The following is an 18668-nucleotide window of genomic DNA, read 5'->3' on the forward strand; positions in this document are numbered from 1 at the left end:
AATTTAACCAACACTGGGAGAGGCAGCAATTTTTGCGGCCACAACCGAGATGTGGCACTGACCCCTAGTGACAAGCTCCCACCCCGATGCTGCACAAGAGAAGGACTGCGCTTGAAAAAGGACGGGCGGTCAAGAAGAGCGGGGATGCAGGAAGGCTCCTCATCTCGCACGAACCCTGCAGAAGGAAGAGATGCTTCTGCTGCAAGGAGCTGGAGGAGCATCCCCATAAGGACGCAGCCACCCCAGCCCAGGACACCAGCCCCTCCGCTCGCCCCGCTGCACCCCGCAGACACGGATTGACAGCACTTGAGACAGAATTTATTGAAGACATCCACGACAAGCCCGAATATCGCACTTCACCTGCACGCAGCGGGAGAGCGATGCTGCAAGAGCAGCAGTGGCGTCATGAGGGACAGGATGGGAAACGACCGACGTCCAGCTCATGGACCTTATACAGCAGAGGAATGACGGGAACTCACGGAGGATCTGTCTGCGCCCCGACCTACTCCTTCCCTTGGGAATACTCAGCTGCATGGCAAGCTCTCCCATCTGCATGCTGCAGTTTATTACTTTAAATACATACATTTTGGCTCTAAGCCGGTCATTAAGTCCAAAAATGGTCTGTTTCAATTAAGGGCTTCAAGGAGAGACCAGGACTAATGGTCTATTTCTGGGCATTTCAAAATACTCCCAACCATGCGGGCTGCTTGCAGGATGAGAAATACAGACATTACAATGCTCTCAGCAGTTCCTTACCATCAATTTTTCCTCTCCTCAGAGCCATGAGGAGGAGGAGGAGGAGGAGGAGGAGGGGGGGGTCCGACCCTCCCGGCACATCTCAGGGGTGCTGTGGGAGGGAGGAGATGTTTATTGTAAGGGGTGGGAAGATGGTCATGGGATTAGACAAAGTTTCCCTCCAAGCAGACGGCTCTCCCCAGCCCATGTCCCATCTTGGCCTGCAAGCTCAGCTCCTCCAGCAAGGAACGACCGAGATGGCATCTCCTGTCCCCAGGAGATGGGTAGAGCCTGGCAAGCCGGGTCCTGCATCTCCCCATCGAGCCATGGATGCGAAGCAGCTCCATCCCACCTCGGAAGGGTCTGCCCCCAGCACTGCCAGCCTTTTCCCTCATCTCCCTCCCCTGGTTTCCAAAGAGCTGGGCTTTCTGCGGACCTCGCTCCCCGCACCGTCCCCGGCTCACAAAGCACCGACCTCGCTGCAGTCACCGACTGCAAAGAAAAATCGAGGCTGCAAATAAACCCCCGGGCTTGCAACCAAGAAAATGCCAGCGTTGAGCAAAGCCATCTTCCAACCTGCCTGCCCTTGGGATTTGCTGGCAGATTTTTGTCCCAGCTATTCGTGGCTGTTGTGATGACCCAAGCTCTGGCCTTCGTAATAAAACTGCTTTAACCAGATACTCCTCTTACCCCCCTCCCGAGGATGAACACGCTCACAAATTCGGTTCATGAGTGAGGTGTAAACACAAGCGGGAGCCAGTTTCAGCAGCTCTGGAGTGGGTGACACGTTTGCCCTCTCAGCTCCGCACAGTTACAGGGCGGATTTAATCACTTTTTGAGAGCAGGGCTGGCCGACACACAACAGTAGAGCCGCTACTGCAACCTGGGGGAGAGAGAAATGTGCTTTTTTTATCCTGCAATCGCTCACCCCTTCCTGCTGGGGGGCCACCGAGGCGCCTTAGGTGAGACATACAGAAACTACAGAGCAAGGTTGCGCTGATTCGACTTTTCCAGCCTCGTCTGTCATGGGGGAGAGCTTCCAGCGCGCGGTGAGCTCGCCCCATCTCAGAAGAAGAGCTGCTCTCGTCGCTTGCTGTGAAATACAATCCCACCAGCAGCCGGGGGTGGAGGTGGGGTGTCCAAGGTGAGGGATGTACCCACACCTTTCTGCCATCAGGGGCCACAGAAGGACCAAGGTACCACAGCAGGGATCTCACACTGAGACTTAGGGGCTGTTTTATCCCTTCACCGTGAATTTACAGCTAAAAGCACTTCTCTCCTTGGTGTAAAGGCTCCCGGAGGGCTGGAAAAGGGAGCGGGTTTTCCGGGCACCGTCCCACGTCTTTCGCTGTCCCAGCTCTCAGAGCTCGCTGTGCCTCTTGCCCTGCTTCTCCCTTGCCGCCAGCCTGGGGGCCGTCCCCCGCAGGTCCCTCCCAGGGGACCCTCCTTTCTCTGCCTTGGTCTCCTGGGACGGCTCCTCCCGGACGGTGGTGTCCCCTCCTGGGTTTTTGGGCACCAGCGTGTCCCCATGGTGGTGGGAGGGGTGGAGGGGGACCTCGGGCACGGCTGTCTCCATCATCCGGAGGAAGTCGTAAGCAGGGAGAGGTGGTTTCCAGTCTTCCTCAGACAAGGTACCTGAGAAACGGATACAGTCCCACGTTAATGAGTAATGAATTATGCAGCCCCACTCCATGGACACTTCCCTTTCAGAGGAATTATGACCTTTTTTGCCCTTCCAGTGAAAGCAAAACAAAAGATCTTTTCTGCAAGGTCACCCTTTGTCCTCCAAAACTAATACCACCACCCAAATTGAACTAGCCAGGGGTGCGTTAGAATTTACTGGCCAGGGCTCCGCTCCCTGAAGACTCAGCGGGGGTCCCTCTGTCCCTCGGGGTCTATCCACCAGTGGGTGGCTGTTTCGTCCGGGTCTCAGACAACCGTGTTCATGGCTGTGCGTTACTGAGATGCCACCAGGAGTGAGGGGAGGCTGCTGTCTATACCGGGAGGAAGCGGTCCCATTACTTGAGGATGCTCTTTAATTTCTGCTTTTAAGACTGCTCACAGGGTTGGCAGCACTTAAAAGCCTGAGGAAGGAGGCCGCGAAGGTTGGCACAGCCCTTGGCCGTGCCGTGAGCTGCTCAGCCACCAACACACCCTGCTGAGACCCCTGAAAAATGAGGTCCCCACCTACAGACACACTGACCTCCTGATCTAGTGGAAGATGTCCATGCTCATGGCAGGGGGTTGGACTAGATGGGCTTTAAAGGTCCCTTCCCACCCAAACTGTCCCATGATTCTATGATACGTGACAGCCGGTGTCTTTAGCAGTGGCAATGGAAAGAGGTGTGGGAGGACGTCCCGGCTCACAGGGTTCTCCCAGCGATTACTGAGTCAGAAATGGTGTCTTCAGCCCCGGCGAGAGCCTACACATCCTACTACCCCACTACGCTTTTGGAAACACTTGCTTTGAAAGGCTCACTTTAAAATTCACAAAGATCAAGTGGAGTCACCCCATCACCTCTCTGGAGCCCGGGGCAGGCTTGCAGCCGGCAATTCCCAAGATCCCTGCGGCACCCCGTAACACACGAGGAAGGCACATCTGTGCTGCCTTCCCCCAGAGCTTCAGCGGGCTGGCCAAGGCAGGAGGGACACAGTGAAAAGCTTCACGGTACAGGCCAACCCTTTACGTCCCAAAGCACCAGCTTCCTTATCCTCTCCCCTCCAAAAAAATGCTGGAAGGTGCCCAAAGAGCAGCTATTTCTTATGCTGACAACTGGGAGTCAGGAGATTTGTTTTTTTTTTATTAGCAAGCTGTGTTTCGGAAGGTCCGTTTGCAGGAACCGGAGAGCACAGCCAGGTTGGGGGATTATCGCAGGGAAGAGATGTCGATTCAGAGCTCTTCCCGCTTGGCTCTGAACATTAAACAGTCCCAAAGCAAACTCGTGAGTGCGGGTATTCTCTTCTGGCCGGACTATTTGTACTTCTCCAGCTCAAACTAGCAGCGCTAGTTTTTCCATCATTAAATTCCAGGGCAGACAATTTATTGCACGTAGCATCTTCTCATAAACAGACCAGAGCTCACAGTGCGTGCTTAGGAACGTTACAAACGTGTGTCCACTTACTGCTGGGAATCTCCAGGCCTGCTTTTAGCCTCTCCAGCCAAGACAAGACATTCATTTCGGTGATGGTCTGCTCTGATGGGAACTGGAATACCTGACCCCCGGCGTGAAGGTTCACCCAGAGGAGGAGAGGCGGCGAAGGCACGGTGGCAAAATAGACCTTCAGGACCCCGCGCCCCACCGGCGTTTTTTTCCTGTTGAGAAGAGGAGATTCGAGTTGCTCACCAGCGGTTTGGCAGCACACCAGGACCGAGAGCCAAGCAAGCACCAAAGCCCTTGGGCCGCGTCCAGCAAAGCAGAGAGTTTTGCCTGTGGGACAGCTGTAGAAGCTTACCGTGTTATTTATAAGCTCAACGTCTTAAAGCAAGCCATTAGGGTCCGATGGAGAAGGAGTGGACAGCGGATTGGATGCGTAAAGAAATCCTGGAGCAGGAGGAGCTGGGGCAAACTCTGCAGGAGGGTGTGAAATGTTCTCCACCGTAAGTTTTTAAGGACAGGTGAGACAGGAGGGGGACAGATCCTGCAGTTCCCCCCACCCCTGTGGTGAGCTCCTGTTTGCAGGGAGAGCTACCAGCTCCCTCCAGCCCACCCCGTGGCTGTGTCAAGTCCGCAGGGGATGGAAAGGCAGGAGGAGGTGATGCAGAGGGCTGTGCTCTGGTGGTCCAGCCCCTGGGCAGCCGCTGGGTGGTTCCCACAGCCTGAGGAGAGCTGGGACGGCAGCTTCCCCAGGCAACACAGAAAGAGCCAAAAGAGGACACAGAGATGGAGGGACAGCAAGCCCGTGAAGACGCCGAGTCTTTCCAGCCCTATTTTCAGGCTGGGAGGGATGCTCGAGGTCTGAGCTGGCTCTCGCCATGGGAATGAGGTCCTCTTTCTAGGACTGTGCTGCTCTTTCCAAACCAATGGCCATATTCTGCCCTCTTTTGTGGCTCTGACAAAGGCCAGCTCGCTCTTTCTCAGGAAGGGAGAACAAAGGCAGATGTGTAGGTGGGGGAAGTTCCAGGGGCTCTCGTTTCTTGTGCATTACTGGCAAACAAATCGCCTTCTCTTCGAAAACATGTGCATTCCCCATCAGCTAAACTTCAGCCCACGCTGCGAGGCGCTTCCCAGACTTCAAAGGACGTTATGATTAAGACGGTGAGGTGTCTCTGGGCTTGGGCAAAACAAACAGGGGCTAAAAATTGAAAATGCAACTAGGGAGGGGAGGACTAAAACAAATCCCCGCTCCTACAACTTTGCCTTTCTTAGCTCCTGGATTCATTTTGTTGCTTGAATATTTTTTTAAGTTTGCCTTACGAGGCTTCTTCTGGCTGTCCCTTCTTCTGAGGACTTTCTTTCTCACAGTCAACAATCAGTAATTGCCCTGTTGTGCTTCCCTCTAATAGCGGGTGGAAAAATCACCACAAGATGCTCCAGGAGGGCAAATTTCCTTTTTTTTGTCCCACATGTGACAAAAATACAAATAACACCAGAGCCAGGGTGAAGCTACCGTGCCGTATCCTTGAGAACGTTTTACTCTACTGAAAATTATTTCTGCAATCAATTAAAAATTTACTAATTTTGCTTTGTTGTGCAATTTTGCAGCTGCCCAGAATACATCCTGAACCACTGCTAAATGATTTGACCTCCCAAGTCGTGATGACTTCAGACCGAGAAATCACATTACCAGCTAGACAGCGTTTTCAGTAATTGCAGACTCAGTTTTTTCGTGCCCTGATACGCTAAGAGCGAGCGAACGGAAAGAAGAAAAGAGGTTTTTACACACTCACAAGTTCAACCAGCAAGCCACAAACGCTTGCCGGGGTCTTCCTTTTGCCAGCTTCAGCATTTCCTCGCTTTCCATTTCACCGATGTCACCATCGCTGAACAAGATGAGGAAGGGCTTCCTGAGTTGCAAGTAGCGGGGTAGATTTTGCACAGTGATTTCTGGCTGCAACACATCAAAACAAGAAGTTGGGGTTTATGGGGAGGAGAGAACAGGACAAAATTAGACTTTCTGTCCTTTCGCGTGAAAGGGCTAAGCAAGGCTGTAGGGTCCGGGCTGAATGCAAGGACCTCGAAAAGTAGGTTAGAGCCCCTCTGCTGTGAGGACAGGCTGAGAGAGCTGGGGGGGTTCAGCCTGGAGAAGAGAAGGCTCCGCGGAGACCTTCCAGCCCCTTCCAGTCCCTAAAGGGGCTCCAGGAAAGCTGGGGAGGGACTCTGGATCGGGGAGGGACTCTGGATCATGGAGGGGAGCCATGGGATGAGGGGGAACGGTTTTAAACTGAAAGAGGGGAGATTTAGATGAGATCTGAGGAAGAAATTCTTGGCTGTGAGGGTGGTGAGCCCCTGGCCCAGGTTGCCCAGAGAAGCTGTGGCTGCCCCATCCCTGGAGGTGTTCAAGGCCAGGCTGGACGGGCTGGTGGGAGGTGTCCCTGCCCAGGGCAGGGGGTGGCACTGGGTAGTCTTTAAGGTCCCTTCCAACCTAAATCATTCTGATCCTATGATCCTATAAAGACAAGTGCTGATGCTGGGATCTTGGAGCATGTTGGAGATGTCTATGCCCAACCCAAGTCTGTGCAGGCTGAGATGAATGGGTGTGAGCCCAGAAGGCAGAAGCAAGGCCAGTTCAGCCCAGCTCCATATGTTACAGCGCTCTGGAAGGCACCTGTGAGAGGCAGGGAGCAGACCGTGTGAGGCACCAAGCCACCCCACCAGCGGGTTTGTGACTACGAGCACAAGCCAGGCTATCGACTCCCAGGAGACCACACAGCAAACAGCAGATTTCTGTCCAGCCTGTCTGATCTGAGCCACAAAATTTAAAAACAAGTGTAACTCAGCATGACAAAAATAAAGAACAAACATATTAGGACAAGAGGAAATGGCCTCGAGTTGTGCCAGGGAAGGTTTAGATGGGATATTAGGAAAAATTTCTTCACCGAAAGGGTTATCAACCCAGGGAAGTGGTGGAGTCGCCATCCCTGGAGGTATTTAAAAGCCGGGCAGACGTGGTGCTAAGGAACATGGGTCAGTGTTGGGTTTGGCAGTGTTGGGTTGATGGTTGGACTCCATGATCTGAAAGGTCCCTTCCAACCCAGATGATTCTATGATTCTATATTTATTCTGCACAGCTCCACGCTATAATCAGTGCTTCTCCAAACGACCGCAATGGAAAAAGGACACTTTTTTTTTTTTTTTTAACTTACAAAAACGTCCAGCAATTCGTATCTGATCATCCGCACCATGTCCTGCGCGCTCTGTTTGGACAAAGCGACGCCTTCCACGCTCTGACCTCCGCTCCTGGCGAGGAGGAGGGCTGGGGGGGACACTGCGTATTTACGGGATCTGAAAAAGAGGGATGGAAATAAGATCTGGCCGGGGGATTTGGCACGCAACAAACCTTGCTGGTCGCAGACCTGGCATCCTCATGGTGGGGACAAGTTGGGACAGGGATGTCAGGGAGGGACAGGGTGATGTTAGGAAGGAAGGTCCTGCGGGAGGAAAGGGTCCTGAACTGCCTGCCCTGCCCATCGCGTTCCCCATCTCTCCAGCCCCCGCACAATCCTGATTTGAGCCAACGGGGAGAGATGGAGCTGACGCGTTCCCTCGTCCCCTTCGGATACAGGCACTCACCCAGCTCGCACCTGATGCTAAACACACACACAAACAGCACTTTCTTCTGCAAAAAGCCATCAGCAGCTAAATAACAGGGAAAATCCAAAACCACCATTTAAACTATTTGCTGGCATTTCTCCTTCATTTTCACACCTAAGGTTAGGTAGTGAAAATACCCACCCAGGGCTTCACCCTGCCTCCCAAACCAAGGCAAACAGAAGGTCTTCGACTCCACCCGAGGGACACCCACCTACACAAAATAAGCTCCAGGAGATCTGATTTTTGGCTCAGTGAACACGGGCGACTTTGACAAAGTCCAGCCCCACGTTCGAGCAACACAGACAACCCGCGCACACGTACTCCGGGTGGAGAAGCCAGCTCACCCTTTGTTCCCCAGTGCTCTTCTGGTTAAGAGGGTTCAAGGGTATTTAAAGAAAAGCTGAGAAGGTGGAAAGAGCAAAAATAGGAGAAGTCTGGGCCATGAAAGGGCAAGGGGTACACACCAAGACGGGAGAGTAATTTTCTGGAAGTTTGAGGAACTTCAGTCCCGAAGGCTCCAGATGTCAGTGCCCAGAGGAAGGGTGCGACAGAGGAAGTCAGCTGCCTCAACAGTTGTTTTTTTTTTTGAGGGGTGTCTGTAGTTTATTTTTCAAAGGCTGCTGGCAATTTTTCAAAAGCCGTGACACCAGAATTTCTGGGGAAAGTGAGTGAGCTGTAAGGACATTTGAGGGGGAGCTGGGGGAGATGGAAAACCTTTGATTCCCTTTTCAAAAGGAATCTGGTCCATCTCCATTTTCCCCGGTGAGAAAGATGCAACAGAGACTCAGCCAACTGCAGAACAAACTACTTATTTTTAAGGAAAGGCCGCTCGTAGAAAAGTCGTGTTACAACCTCTTGCACTTCCCTCCACAGTTTGCTCAGGCAAGTTCAGTTTGGGCGTGCGCTTCAGCAGTTCTGAATGGGATGGAGATGTGTTTAAATTTGCTTTAAAAGTCTCGGTGTTTGGTGGTTTAGGTCACCAATGACAAAGCAAGCGGAGGGAACCGTAGACGACACATTTCCATGAGGTTCAGCTCATCCGCAGGCCTCTCGCTTCCTCCACCACAGCACTTATCTGCCTGGAAATAATACACCCCCAGCAAATTTTTAAGGGGCACCCCAGATCTGCGCTGATGTCTTGATAAAGAGCAGCTGTAATGGATGACCTTGGACTATCCTGAGGCCTTCAAGCGTTGTGAATCCTGTTGCTAAGCTGTTCTTGGATTTACCCGAGCCATTTCAGTTACATTTTGCGGTATCCTCTGCTTTTTTGAATTTATCTTCGTAAATCCAGCCCTGAGCTAAGCTTTCCCCTTTCTGCCCAGGCTCCCACGCTCCACCAGTCAAGGAGGTTGAGTTTTGCCCTTCTGGTCATTCCTGGGAATCCTCTGATCTATTAGGAAGCTCCTTAACCTTCCTCTCTGCCGTTTTTCAAACTAACCTGTATTTGCAATCAATGAAAAATGGTTAAACCCTAGAAAATTTTTAAATTCAGGGATTTTGAACTTCACAAACTTCCCCAGGTCTTAAAGAGACTCTCTGGCTTGGTGACTTCTCAGAGGAGGTGAGGACTCTGGCTCCCTATGTCTAATTACATCAAGCTGTTCAGCAGCCTTTGATAAGGAAGTTTCTTAAATACTGCCAGAAACGCAACAATTCCCCCACCTAATACCTAGAGCCTACCCTGAAATCACTTCTCACGTTACTGCTACCGAGGGCTTGTATCGTCGCTTACGACAGCTTTCGGGCAGGGGCATTCGATGGGTAACGTGAGACTTGCATTTAAATGAAAAACATCTGCAAACAAATACTTGGCAGGAATCTGTGACATCGAAATATTTGAGAAATAAATAATGACTTCATTCAAAGTATTTCTTCCTTAACGCTTTTTTTTTTTTTTTTTTTTTTAACCAACCGAGCAGGTGCTTGCTGAGCAAACAGTTTTGCAAACAACATTGTGTATTTTGAATGCCTTTTTCTCTGGGAAGAGGGGACTCAGCTCTCCGTGACCTGGGAGCCACAAACGTTTCCTCCTTCAGCGTTTAGCAGAAGAATAGCTTTTCTTTTCTTAAGAAGGGAAGTGAGTCTGGCTCTTGCATAAGGAATTCCTGTAAGTGTTTACTTTCTACTTACAGTTGCGAAGATGACCATCTACAGTAGCTTCACCCACAAGCCACAGCCAAAATCCAAACCTGGCAGAATGAATATCTACATAAACTGTACCAACTATTCCAGCTAAACAGGAGCGCAGCCGGAGCAGGACGGAGGTGTGTTCTCCCATGTGTCACTGCTGAGAGAACACAGGCTTTTTCTCTTGGTATCTTGTTTTGTAACGTCACCTTCACTTTTTTCCCTTTATCATCTGGGCTGAGATCCTTTAGGGAAGAAAAGTCTTTCGGCACCGGGGGTCAGCTTTTACACCCAGACGCTGCTGGTTTTGCCTCCCGTACCTGCCGTCGCCCACTGGTCCCCCCACCCCAGCAACGAACAAGCCTGGCACCGTCTCACCTCTACGACCCGACCACAGCTGGTGCTTTGAGCACAGTTCGGTTAATAGAGATGTACCCTCACGATATTTCCATTTTTATTCTCTGTGCACGCCACAAAAATGTCCGTGTCTCATCAGACATGCTAGAGACGCGGCGCGTCTGTGAGAAACCAAGGAAAATAATTCACTGTTGCGTTACTGGCTGCTAAACCCACACCTGGAAAACAGGCCAAGGACCTTCTGGGGTTTGTAACTCTGCCTTGAGAGCTAACTCCCGATGGAAATTAAATGCTAGGACAAGCTGAAGATTCCCCTTGGATCTAGCTGCGTTTACGGGCGCTGATGCATCTCTCTCAGTCCAGTCCAAAGCGTTTTGCCCCTTGCTGGGGTGAGTCTATAATGACACAATTAAGCGCGTGGACTGACAAATGCTCAGGTCCCATTCGCTCCAATTTGGCTTGAAGTTAGGCACGCAACCGATGCTCTTATTCAATCAGGAACTGACCAAGAAAGCCTTGACTTCGCCTTCACCACATTTGCAGGAGGAAGGCTGCTATATTCCACCAGCGCTCTTCCTCCAGGAAGAGGACGGACCTCCCCAAAGCTCTCTCTGGAACTGGTGGTAACATCTTGCTCGGGCCAAGGGGAGGGAAAGGGGTGGGTACGTCTTTCAAGAAAAAAAGATCCACGGTAAGATTAACCGCTGAAAAGACAGAGGGAGGTTCCTCCCCACCCTTGGCAGTTGCAAACCTCTGACAGTCAGACGCGAGTGCCCGCGAGGAAGCTGAATGAGACCAAAGGGGTTTAAGGCCTTTCACAGTGCTGCAGAAAAGCCTTCTGCTCCACACCAAGGCAGCTCCATGGAACGACGCCGCTTATTTCGGGGCTTTCAAACCATTTTCCAGCACCCAGACACAAGAAAGCATGCAAGTAGTCGCCAGCAGCCCCTCTCTTGGCTGCTCTTGGCAAGTCTCACATTTACCCCCCTGGCTTTGCAGCAACGCCCTCACGCTCCCCCTCCCCGTCCCCACCTCAGCAGCCGCTTTCGCAGCATCGGGGCAGGGAAGAGGAGACGAGAAGGTGAAGGGACCGCAGAAAGAGGAAGGCCAGTGACCATTTGTCACTTCTTCCTGACGGAAAGAGAAGGGCCGAACTGTTTTTCTTCCTCACAGACTGATCCTAGCTACAGGGTATCATTTTTCCAGCCTGTAAAGTTTGGTCCTGTCTGTATGAGGAACGCAAGAGACGCACGGCGGGGCTGGCACAGCTGGAGGACTGAAAATACCCGGCATGAACACGAACAGCAGGAAGGGAGAGGACCATTTATTACACCAGGGCTAAATGAGTTGACCGTGGGCAGGTTGGAAATCAGTGGCAGAGCCAGGGCTACATCTTTCTCTGGCCGAGCCCTGACCAACCTCCCTACAGGAATAAGTCACTCGTAACTTTTTGGGGCTGCTGCTAAACACTCGGCATGGCCGGTGACACTCGCTCTAGGCATTGGCTTTCACTAAATGCAGATCAATTTGAATCCTCTCCAAAAAAAAAAAAAGAGAAGCAACTTACAAAGCCAACGCATCATCTTCAAAATACATCCCCATCGTTACATGGCCACTTAAGATGTTTCCTGCCTCTTCAAAAGCTTCCCTGGCTGTAAAAAAAAAAAAAGAAAAAGACACACAAACAAACGATAGAAAGAGAAGTGTCAGCTTCCTCCTGCAAAACAAATCGCCGTCTGCATACGTAACACCCTCCCACAGCAAACTGTCAGCTGGGAACAAAACTAGGATTAGAGGCTCATGAGAAATGGATGCGTCTCGTGGCCGCAGGCTACGGGAGGAGGAGTTGGCAGCGGCCGAAAGGATCAGAAGGAAAGCTCCTATTATGAGAACGGCATTTGCTCTTTAGCCACCAGCACCGAGCTTCCAGGATCTGCATGGCAGAAGTCACTGATGGAAAATGAAATGTCTTTAAGGACTTAAAAGTCCGTAAGTGTTCTTAGAAACAGGAGACCAATTATTTAAGTCTAAATAGTGATGTTATAAATCCCAGTGACCTCTTGGAAATGACTGACGATGACTTAACTGGAGTAGCGCTAAGTGCCCAGCAGATAAACCAACTTCTCCCCTGATGTCTTTTGGTTTTATCTGGTTCCTCAGAGCAGGCAGGGTCTGCTACGGCCACCAGCTGGGACAGGGAAGGTCAAAAAAGTAGATGCCTCGCAGACACAGTGTCCTCCACCGCTTTGGGTGGCTGCAAGGAGAGGGCAGGACCTCTGCATGGCACGGTCAGGGAGAGAATGAGGAGGAAAGGACCGGGTTGTGGTCCCGGTTGATTCAGCTTGATCCATCACCGCTGAATCTCTCCGTGCTGGGAGACGGAGAGCGAGAGCCCCCCAAATGAAGCTGACTCCAGAGCTGGTTTATGCCCTTATAAAACAGCCTCGGTTTTAGGCGGCTGGACGCACGGGAGAGGCATGACGGGTGAGAAATACGCAAACCACAGTGTGTGAGCTTGTAAAAGACAGTTATGGACCAGAGATCAAACCCCCTGCTGCCAAAGGTAGGGTGCAATCGGGGAGGATTTCAACCCCGCCCCTCCTCCCCCTTTGGATTGAGCAATTGAAAGCAACAAAAAAGGCTCTTCCGACTTAAAGAGAGTGAGAAATCACACACTCTTTGGAGAAGTTCGGTTTTCCCAAGAGTTAGGCTTACATCTGATACAGCCATGATGTACGTTGCTTTATAACTTAAATAAGATCTCATTCAGATGCTATTTAGTGATCCTCATAACGTTCACCGCAGTGTCACTACTGGCCAGCCCAAGCTCTTGGGACCGGTGACTCAGACCCCAATAGCCTGAGGCTGGCTCACCACTGGTCACTTTTTGGTCCTTTGCCTCCTGCTTTCAAGCTACGTTCAAAGCCATATTTTCCACTGTGTTCCCTGTGGAACCACAGGGACCACAGACTTTCCTTTATCCTATTTTCATTCACAAATGGAAGCTTAGATCCTTAAAGGACTGGCTCATTGAGGGCTCAGACATTGCAGGAAACACCACAAATACAACAAAACTGGTGACACAGCTCGGCTGGTTCATCTTGTGATATAGAGAAACCACCGTTGGATGGGTTTGACATTGGTTTCCAGCTCTTTGATCTTCGGTCACTTGATTTTATCAGCGTTGAAAGAAAAGCAACCCCTAGGACCAGCTGATAAGGATCACCGAGAACTTCAGCAACAAACCCCTTGTGAAATTGCCTGTGTCCCAGCTACAGGAGAGAAGGCCATGGGGCAGACGGTGAGCCATAAGGCACTGAAGGACACAGCCTGACGTGGAAAGAGCAGGCTCACATCCAAACTTCCGCAGGAGAGCATTTCTACAGGCATTTAACTTTAAACACCCACTTGAGACGTAAGCCCATGCTGAAGTGCTGCCCTGCAGCGTCCCTGGCTGCAGGAATTCTCTCCTAAATCAGGACAACCTTCAGCTCACTCCTTTCGTCTGGGTGATTCCCGACGAGATTTCCCCTCCCTATCATGCTTCCAAATTTTCTCTGTATTTTGAGAACCGTGCCGACCCCAGAGCCAGGCACCTGCCTTCGTTTCTCAACAGCTCACCGTGAGAGCCTCTTAGCGCTGCGCAAGAAACCCCCCAAATTCACACGGCTCCTACTACAGACACGATGTGCTTTTAGAGAAGCTATTTAAATATTTCCTAGAAAACTAGTCCCCCCCTAAGAACGCTGTTTTAATTCCCCGGGGGACCCGATCACATGCTGCAGCACATGCCTTGAGCCCAGGGAATTGCACAAGCCCAGCTCCACCGCAGGATTTGGGAAGGAGGAGGAATAGAACGGCCAGATGACGAAGGGTTTTCGGAAGCAGGATCTGAGCATCGCCCCTCGCCCCTCCAGCAGAAGGCATCTCACGAAACCGCGCTCGCCAGCAGCACCTTCGCATCCCTTCTTCGCTTGGTTTACCGCGATGCGGGCAAGCCCATCAACGGTACCTTTGCTTTGCAGAACACGGGTGTATTTTTAAATATTTAAACGAGTTAGGGCAGTCTTACTTCCCAAGTATGTTTCCAGTTTCTGCAGAGCAAACAAATTTCTCTCCTATCCGTTCTCCAAGTTTCCAGGAAAATGCTCATTCATTTTCCTGGTAATACCATTCACTTCTTTCTTTGTAACAAATTTTTATCATTAATTTTCCGACAAGCCTTTTTTAGCTCATTGAAGGGCTTCTTAACATAGTTCTGACGTTAAATGTTGGGGAAAAAATCCCAGGGCTTTATTTAACTGGACATCTCGTTGCTCTGTTTCAGTTAGTTAGAAATGGCAATGACACGGTTCAGGTTAGAGCAGGAATTCTCACCGTGAGAAAATCATTGGAAATTCCAGATAAATCTGCAGGCTGATAAGAGCAGCCATGTGGTTTCCCTGACTCGGGCTCGGGTTCGGTGCCAGAACAGCCGGCTCCAGTTTTCTGCTCCCTCAGGTTATTCTGTGTGACGCTCCAACACCCCTCAGGTTCCAGGCGGTGAAAGCATCCCGGATTTCATCTCCCTTGGCATCGGCAGCTGCGTTACCCCAGACTGCGGATGCCGTTCCAGATTGCAGACGGAGTGTGCCCTGAGGGAAGAGGCAATCTCCAGGTGGAGCCGCCTGGAAACCTCCAAGACTTTTGTTTGCACCGAAGGAAATGAACAGCTTCTATATAGGAAAGAGTCGGAGCTCACACGTCCAGCGGGATGCAGACACGTTCCTTCCATATCTCTCTGTCCCCATGTTGTCCAAGGTCCTATCCCAGGGCTAATCCAGGCTCTGCTACCGCAGAGAGTGGAATATATGGAATAAAGGGGAGATTTTGGAGCTCAGTTGATGAAAACCAGGTAGAAATGGGCTAAAGGTTTCTGAAGATCAGTAAGATTTTCTGCTATATTTAACAGACAGACCCTCCAGAAGAAGACAGGCGTGTTTGCTGTCAGCGGGCTCGGTGAATGCAGCCCAAGTGTTTTCCGCTTGGCTCCAGACGTTTTATTTTGTTCTTACCTCTGAGCACAGCAGATTCCCTCTGGGCCTCCTCACGTGAGACAGTAGCTGGGTTTGCATTTAACCAAAGTTTACAGGCACAAGGGGGCTTCAAAATGAAAAAATGGGCTGAAATTTTGATCTTAAGACAGACTGGAAAATTCTCCTTTTTCTTTTAATGCAGTAATTCCCAGGGGTAGGTGGCACCTGAGAGACCGTGGGGTTGGAAGGTCCCAGCTCGCCGCTGTGGATCTGACTGAAACGTGACATGATGTTCCCTTTCCAAAATGACTTTGCTCCCTCGCCCTCGTTAATGTGTAGGACTGACACGTGAAAAAATCACGGCAGCTCTCAGAAAAATCCATTTTCCCATTCTCTCAGAAAGGAAACCCAATGGATCCTGGATTGCTGGAGCAGCATCTGAGTGACCAACAGCACCCTGGGCAGCCACTGGCCAGGACTATATTGACCAAGACTATGAAGTGAGACAAATTCAAACAAGCTTCATTCCTTTTGATGTAAGAAATTTGCATTTTCCCTTATTGCTGCTTTTTTTTCTTTTTTAATATAAAAAACAAAGGTTTGGGATTGTGTGTTGGTTGCCAAGGACTGGGACTACCACATCTGCAGGAGGAGGAGTCAGCAAGATAACGATCAAGCCAATAGTGGAAAGGCCTTTCTTTAAGAAAGAACGTGCTGTGACATGTTTGCTGTAGATGGACTACAAGAAGAGGCTGACGGATCCGGGCTTGTGCAGACAGAGGCTAAGAGGGGAATTAATGGCAGCCTACAACTACTTTGAAGAGCACTTATAAAGAGGACAGAGCCAAACTCCTCATGGTAAGGAGCACAAATTGTGGCTTGGTGAGTTCAGACTGGACATCTTTGCAGAGACAGGTCACCCGGGGCACTGTTGTTTCGTACTGTGCCAAGCACGATGTCTCAGCCTCCGTCGGGGTTGTCAGATGGTTCCACACTGGGTGTGGTAAACACGCCTGGCAGCTGGATGTCCTCTGAGCCAGGAGATGGACCTTTACGTCCCACATCTGGAATCGCTTGTTGTCTTCTACTTGCCAAAATAAGAAGGGTGGTGCCAGGCAGGCTGTGATCTGGGCAAAGGCAGTCAATCACTTAGAGAAAATGAAACACGGAGGAACTTCTAAGCACCTGGAATCATGCCGCATCCCTGGAGGTGTTCAAGGCCAGGCTGGACGGGGCTTGGAGCAACCTGGGCTGGTGGGAGGTGTCCCTGCCCAGGGCAGGGGGGTGGGACTGGGTGGTCTTTAAGGTCCCTTCCAACGCAAACCATTCTGTGATTCTAGGATTCTACGATCAGGAAAGAAATCGAGTGTTTAGTCCACAAATACCACACTAACCTTCACTCGTGGCCGTGCTAAATACTCCTAGAACCGAAGTGTGGTGATAGGATGACAGCTCAGATGGAAACTCTCCTCTTAAATATCCTTCTGCTTCCTCAATCGTGGCCAGCTTCAGAGGGCAGGAAACTCGGCTCCTACGGAACGGCAGGGAAACAACATGGGCTGCCTTCTCCTTCACTTTTGGGATGAAGAGACAAAAGGGCAACCACAATCCCCGTTATATTAACAACCTCCCAGCCCAATATGCCAACCGTTATGCCTCGTTAGAGACAAAAATCAGTCGCCTGGGAAGGAAGGGCAACACCTAGTCACAGAAAGGCACTGGAGCTGGTTATGGGGAAGGGACAACAGCCCTGAGCCAAACTGGTTGCTCTGAGATCCTTGGGATCCCCATTAATAATAACAGAGAGAGGGACAATGACAACAGATGGATGCACTGTCCAAGAACGGACGTTCCCTGACATAGAAAAGCACAAAAAGTTATTAAGCTAATTTCAAAACCAGGTCTACAATCAGATCTGACATTAATGTTCCAGAAAGTATTTCCATTACACAGGCCGTGAAGTATCCAGAACATCATCTAGCAGACGTGCCAGTCCTACTGGGTGGGGACTCATTAACAAGACACTTACAGCATGATGAAGCTGGTCAGTTCTTCGGTCCCCCACATGCCATCGTACATCACCCATCGCTCTCCCTTCTCGTAAATCTTGATGGTCGGAAACTGAGTGACATTCTCCTTTGCGCAAACTCCGGGCCAGTCCCAGCAGTTTACCTGAGCGAGCAAAACACCCTGAGTTCCTACAGTGGGAAACAAACACGTATAACTAATAATTTTTTTTTAAAAAAGAAGGTCGAAATAGAGAGTTTTGTGAGCTTCTTCGGATATTATCACATATAATTGTATTAACACTGCCAGAACTCCTGTTTGCTTTGGCGTGCACCCTACGGGGCTGGATCCTAACAAACTGGAGCGAGCCCAGGTGGGCTACCCCTCAGAAGCTGCTGGACCATTCCCAGAGTCAAATGCTGCTTCATGAGGACAGGATGCCAAAATGCAGCCCCGTTGAGCACAGGCTATCCCCCTCTTGAAATCATTCATGGATATGCCTTACACTTTTTGAGGATAATAGTAACTATTTCCAGCCTGCGCATGTGTTAAGTACCCCCCAGCAGGTGTGGATTGATCCAAACAACAGACCACGGAGATAATGAAGTCAGGGAAGTGGTCGGTTGCACTTCTCAGAAGGCGATTCCCAGAGGCATTCACATCTGGCTGGTTACTCAAAGGAACACCATGAAACCCTGAGGCAACTGTCCAGAAGCACAAAAGGCAGTAAGGAAGGTACTGGAAATACCTTAGGAATAAGGCCAAGACAAAGAAACGATGCAGGCCCTCACTTACAGGAAAGAGGGAAGATAAAGCTTGGCATGGAGGAGGCTGATGCATTCAAAGATTTTTCATTTATAAAGGTGCTCAGTATTGAAAAGTGTCCGTTCTACCTAAAAGCATGGAGCCCAACACACAAGGAGCAGTTAAAGGTGACATAAACACGACAGATGTAATGGAGACCGGCAGTTTGATGGCATTCACGCTATCCTACCTATGCAAGCTGCTCATCTCCAAGCCACTAGCAGGTACCTTTAGGACCTTAAGAAAGAGCCTGGGGTCTCACAGGTAAGGGAAAGGAAAGGGAGAGAGCACTTGGGAATTACAGAGCAGTCAGTCCAATTTTGGTTCCTGGTACTAAAAAAGCTTTTTATGGGTCTTACCAAAGCAATAAGCTCAAGGATTCATAAGCAGTGAAGCAAATGAAGGTTGGGTCCCTGCATGCTCTCCAGGAGCCCAAGACCACCTGCAGCTCCAGCACGCCCTTGTCTTTCTCAGCCTTTCTTTCATCTGCAGCTTGGGCAATGACCAGCACACGCTTCTGCTGGTCCATGGCTAAGCCCGTGCTGACCAGCTGGCAGGTGAACCCTCACCGGCTTCACTAGCCACCACCCCTTGGTTGCCAGCCTCGCCTGACCTGCCTCCTACCTACTTGCAGGCTTGACCAAGGACAAGCAGGGTTGTGTACAGTCCTCGGGCCGTACGTCGTCCATGCCCACTGCAGGAATGCCATATCTCAGAAATCTTCATGCCTTCCCTAAATTCCCTTGATCAGGATTCAAGATTTACATGGGAAAGGTGGGATGAAACCTAGAGGCAAGTACGCACAGGGAGGCAGACCATCGCAAAGTGGCCTTCAGAAACCAGGGTGAGGGCAGGTGATGAGGATTTC

The 18668-nt window shown here is 50.6% G+C and overlaps 1 protein-coding gene across 3 annotated transcripts in view; it reads right to left on the bottom strand.

Annotated features, from left to right (window-relative positions):
- Window positions 1-312: 312 nt before the first annotated feature.
- Window positions 313-18668, bottom strand: part of TXNDC16 (thioredoxin domain containing 16) — a 38526-nt gene continuing 20170 nt past the window's right edge. For 2 of the 3 annotated variants that reach the window (XM_054201215.1, XM_054201214.1), the window contains 7 exons: window positions 17019-17187; window positions 16384-16520; window positions 11542-11626; window positions 7040-7178; window positions 5624-5784; window positions 3858-4048; window positions 313-2370 (listed from right to left, as the gene is read on the bottom strand). In XM_054201215.1, coding sequence (XP_054057190.1) covers window positions 2096-2370; window positions 3858-4048; window positions 5624-5784; window positions 7040-7178; window positions 11542-11626; window positions 16384-16520; window positions 17019-17187 — 1157 coding nt within the window. In that variant the 3' untranslated portion in view covers window positions 313-2095. The remainder of the gene's footprint in view (window positions 2371-3857; window positions 4049-5623; window positions 5785-7039; window positions 7179-11541; window positions 11627-16383; window positions 16521-17018; window positions 17188-18668) is intronic. The other variant, XR_008466390.1, reaches the window with a different exon arrangement.

This window comes from Rissa tridactyla, chromosome 4, assembly GCF_028500815.1.
Source record: "Rissa tridactyla isolate bRisTri1 chromosome 4, bRisTri1.patW.cur.20221130, whole genome shotgun sequence".
Lineage (NCBI taxonomy): Eukaryota > Metazoa > Chordata > Aves > Charadriiformes > Laridae > Rissa > Rissa tridactyla.